A 4,776-nucleotide genomic window follows, 5' to 3' on the forward strand; every position below is an offset into this window, starting at 1 on the left:
CGGCATACAATCACAACGTCCATAAAAGTCCATCAAACATCTTCAAACATGATCAGTAGGTATTTAAAATGAAGATTAAATGTTCTTATAACTTGTGCGAAATGACTTTGGATTTGTGCTAAATGTCTTCAGATGTGTGCTGAATGACTTGTGCTAAAAAACTTTTGTGCTAAATGACCGGATACCATCTGGATTTCCTCCAGGTGACCCATTCAGTGTGTATTCACTCCTCACACCACGTGTTCCCCTGACAGACTCCGGATCCACACGGACCCTGCCCAGGATAAAGCACCTACTCTAGAAGAATTAACAAAACTACTTTCATTTAAAATTCTGTCGAGCAGATTCTCTACTAAATTCATGTCACTTGTATTGCTCTAGAACTTGCGACATAGACATCAGATATAAATCAGCACAATTCATTTTTCGGTGTTGTTTATTGCATTTATAAAGAAATCACACATCATGAACACACAGCTAAGACTGAAATCATTATTCTAAAGAACAAACACATGATTTAATATTCAAGCTCCAACATCTGTAATCCTACAAGCATATGTCACATGATCTCTCCTCAATTCTGCGTTGGTTCTTCTAAGAGTCAAGAAAAAGGTTTAAGAATGATGGAAATATGAAAAAACACACACCATGAACTGAAATAAAAACAAAAAAGGAAACAGAATTTACACATTAATACAGAACAGCAACAACAAAAAAGTCAGTTATGGACATTTACTTTCCTTGTTATGGCTGCTCTGGACTGTGTAGAGTGAACATCCTGGAGGAACAGACAATATGTACAACTATTTTATTTATTATTTATTATTATTCTAGAAAGCTTTGAATTTTATTGGTCAGTTTGATTCATGCTACAGCAGAACTGACTGCAGAAAGAAAAGGTCCACCTTGAATATTATATCTTGATTATAAAGATAAATATGTTTTTTTTTGAAGGACTTTTCTTTTTTTCTTTTTTTCTTTTTTTCTCCGTGTGTGAAAACAAACTAACACAATGTACTCACACTTCGGTGTAACGGTTTTCACAACTGCTGTCTGGCTGTGGCTGCTGCTTTCCTGCAACATCCAAAACAAGCTTTATTCTGTTTAACTCAGACTGTAGTCACACATTTTATATATAGAGTATACACCGTGTCTTTGGTGGCATAGTGGTTAGCGCTGTCGCCTCACAGCAAGAAGGTCCGGGTTCGAGCCCCGTGGCCGGCGAGGGCCTTTCTGTGCGGAGTTTGCATGTTCTCCCCGTGTCCGCGTGGGTTTCCTCCGGGTGCTCCGGTTTCCCCCACAGTCCAAAGACATGCAGGTTAGGTTAACTGGTGACTCTAAATTGACCGTAGGTGTGAATGTGAGTGTGAATGGTTGTCTGTGTCTATGTGTCAGCCCTGTGATGACCTGGCGACTTGTCCAGGGTGTACCCCGCCTTTCGCCCGTAGTCAGCTGGGATAGGCTCCAGCTTGCCTGCGACCCTGTAGAACAGGATAAAGCAGCTAGAGATAATGAGATGAGATGAGACACCGTGTCTTCCACAATTATTGGCACCTCTTGTAAAGATCAGTAAAAAGGGTTAGAAAAAACCCACCTTTTGGTGAAGTCGCATCATCTAACACTGAAAAAAAGAGAAAAATCCAACCTTTAATTGAAATAAAGTTATTAAGAGAAAAAAAAACCTCATCAAGAAATAATTATTTTCAACAAAAAACACATGTGCCACTATTATTGGCACCCCTTAATACTTTCTACAACCTCCTTTTGTCAGTAAAACAGCACTGAGTCTCCTGTAACAGTTTATAAGGTCGGAGATACAGAACAGGGCATCTGAGTCCATTCCTCTTTCCACAATCTCTCCAGATCATCCAGGGTCCGAGGCCCTCTCTTGCACTCTCTCCTCTTCAGCTCACCTCACAGATTTTCAAAGGGGTTCAGGTCAGGAGACTGAGTTGGCCATGGAAGAAATTTGATTCTGTGCTCAGCGAAACATTTTTGGATTGATTTGGAGATGTGCTTCAGGTCATTGTCCTACTGGAAGATCCCAGTTTTAGTTTCCTGGCAAAGGCAGCCAGGTTTTGACTTAAAACTTCATTCACCTTCAGTAAGACAGGGGCATTAACTGGAAGGAATTAACTTATTTTTTTTATACTATTACTATAGAGGCACCCCGCATTTTCTCATGTGTAGGAGCACCTACAGAGTGGAAATGCCTTAAAATACACTATAGAATGATTGCAGGATGCATAACTTGCTTTTGCTTTTACTTTTTTAACAATGAAAATCAAAAGTAATTTCTTAACAAGTCTCTGGATTTAGTCCGAAAACTTGTGCTCCTGTTTTACAGTGAAAACCACAATTCTTTCACGTGCAAAAAAAGAGAAGAGACTCAGACAATTAAGAGAACAGGAAGATGTTCATGTAGAAATAACTCAGACTTACGTTTTGCACGTAACAAATAGGTTATGAATACAGCAAGCAGCACAATTCCTCCTGCGAATGCTCCTACTATGCTCCACAATAACAGAGAGGAACGATGGATCATGAGGCCTAGAATATAGATTATAATATACTGTAGAATATTTAACTCAACACTGGCATTGTAAATATGAAATATATTAATGCCCATTCCTTAAAGATATGCAGGATACGATTCTATTTTACTTTGCAGCTCAAGCTCCTGATACAATTACAAATGTCTGTGAAATAAAGAATGACGCATCATACTTTTATCATCCCTGCTGTACAAGTTTCTGTGTAATTTGTTATTATAGAAACAATAACGTATTACAAAAAGCACATTAATATAAATCTGTGATTGAATTACAGCTGGGACGACTGTCAGAGGCATGCTGTTAGAGAAAATGGATCAACAGCTTCTGACTCGAACGGAACACTGTGGTATAAATAGCTGATAATGACTAGTAAGGACCACAAACTTTCCAAAGCCAACAATAATGTACTGTATATATGTCTAAAAGTGTAATTACTAACCAAGCTGTATCTCCTGATACGCAATTCTGCACCTGGTCCCATTAAACAGCTCACAGCTGTAGAGACCCACATCATACGGCTGCACTTTCTCAAGGAGGATGGAGAAGTTTCCAGATTCAGAGAGCTCAGGAAACATTCTGATGCGTCCACCTTTGTTATTCCAGGGATGCAGTTCTCCCTTTAGAAGGATCTCCAGTAGATTGTATGATGTTGTGTTCCTTTGACTCCACACTACTGCTATATCTGCAGTCTTATCTGATCCGAGGAGAGTTGAATTAAAGCTACACGGCAGCAGGACATCAGACTGGAGCTCAGTAGAAATGTTAATGTGTATTAAATATTCATTTTTGCACAGGCTTTCTCCTGTAATTAAAGAGTAAAATGTTGTGATTCAGAAAAAGTTGGTTCAAGTTGAACAATGAGTAAAATCGTCTTCAGATTTAAAAAAAAACAACCAATATTTGAATTTGTTTTGTTGCATTTACGAGAAAGTATAATTAACTACAATGACCGTCATCTATTAACTGTGCAGCTTTACATATTTACTTACCATTTCCAAATGCCAAACACCACCAATAAACCATCCACACGCCGAAATATTTCTTCTTAAAATACACCATTGTACAATCATGAAGCTGCAGCTCATCTGAACACGACGGCACCAGACCACTGATGAGAGTTCTGCACATCATTTCCTGAAAAAGCTTCAAACTCACAAACCACAGAGCCCAAGTACTAGTTAAGACAAATCTGTAGTGTCAAAAAAAGTGCAAAACATAACGATTAAAGCACTTTAAAGTCAAACAAAACTAAAAAATAATCACCATTTGCCGATCACGGCAAGTGCCCTCCACACATTTAAATTAAAAATAAAACTTTATAACAACAAAAATTTCCATTTTAAAAGTTATGATATTGCTAAAAATACGTATGTTTACATGGACACAACCATTTGCACTGAAACTGGATATCTGCCTGTGACCTAACTGACACCCTAGAACACCGTTTCCCTTAGTAACACACAGTCATCAGATAAAGGCTTCTATTTATATATAAAAATAAAATCCCCAGCTGCTTGCTCTGTGTGTGTGTGTTTTTTCTCACGGTTTAAGTGTGTTAAATACAGAGGAAGCTCTGCACTGTGTTGCAATGCATCTGACAAATAAAGGCTTCTAATTTTAAAAGTCTAAATCAGACATTTTCTGGAACCATGTGATTTTTACAAACTACAACCCCAATTCCAAAAAGGTTGGGATACTGTGTAAAACATAAATAAAAACAGAATGCAAAGATTTACAAATCATGGAAGCCCTATATTTAACTGAAAATAGTACAAAGACAACATATCAAATGTTGAAACTGAGAAATTTTATTGTTTTTTGAAAAATATATGCTCATTTTGAATTTGATGTCAGCAACACGTTTCAGAAAACTTGGGACACAGGCAACAAAAGACTGAAAAAGTTGTGTAATTCTTAAAAAAACCTAATTTGGTTAATTGGCAACAGGTCAGTGACATGACTGGATATATATTAAAAAAAAAGCATCCCAGAGAGGCGGAGTCTCTCAGAAGTAAAGATGGGGATGGGTTCAACGCTTTATGAAAGACTGCGAGGGCAAACAGTGCAACAATTTAAGAATAACGTTCCTCAATGTAAAATTGCAAAGAATTTGGGGATCACATCATCTATGGTTCATAATATTATTAAAAGATTCAGAGAATCTGGAGAAATCTCTGCATGCAAGAGACAAGGCTGAAAACTGACACTAGATGCTTGTGAT

General features: G+C 37.7%; 1 protein-coding gene across 3 annotated transcripts; it reads right to left on the reverse strand.

Annotated features, from left to right (window-relative positions):
- Positions 1 to 418: 418 nt before the first annotated feature.
- Positions 419 to 3,910, reverse strand: LOC132876136 (uncharacterized). 3 transcript variants are annotated; one of them, XM_060913424.1, is made up of 7 exons: positions 3,545 to 3,910; positions 2,995 to 3,357; positions 2,443 to 2,550; positions 1,595 to 1,621; positions 1,023 to 1,074; positions 741 to 778; positions 419 to 594 (listed from the first exon to the last, which is right to left on the reverse strand). In XM_060913424.1, exons 1-6 carry the CDS (start codon positions 3,684 to 3,686, stop codon positions 745 to 747), a joined length of 726 nt encoding a protein of 241 aa, XP_060769407.1. In that variant the 5' UTR covers positions 3,687 to 3,910; the 3' UTR covers positions 419 to 594; positions 741 to 744. The 3 variants fall into 3 exon arrangements, with proteins under 3 accessions (XP_060769407.1, XP_060769408.1, XP_060769406.1); XM_060913425.1 differs by having other exon boundaries at positions 737 to 778; XM_060913423.1 differs by having other exon boundaries at positions 419 to 778; positions 3,545 to 3,909.
- Positions 3,911 to 4,776: the final 866 nt, after the last annotated feature.

The sequence above is a fragment of the Neoarius graeffei genome, chromosome 28 (genome assembly GCF_027579695.1).
Source record: "Neoarius graeffei isolate fNeoGra1 chromosome 28, fNeoGra1.pri, whole genome shotgun sequence".
Taxonomy (NCBI): Eukaryota; Metazoa; Chordata; class Actinopteri; order Siluriformes; family Ariidae; genus Neoarius; species Neoarius graeffei.

Coding starts and splice junctions, on each gene's coding strand:
- LOC132876136 (XM_060913424.1), bottom strand. CDS start 3,686: ATGATGTGCAGAACTCTCATCAGTGGTCTGGTGCCGTCGTGTTCAGAT. Junction 2,551..2,994: donor GTATCAGGAGATACAGCTTG/GTTAGTAATTAC, acceptor TCTATATTCTAG/GCCTCATGATCCATCGTTCC. Junction 1,622..2,442: donor CTATTTGTTACGTGCAAAAC/GTAAGTCTGAGT, acceptor TCTTTTTTTCAG/TGTTAGATGATGCGACTTCA.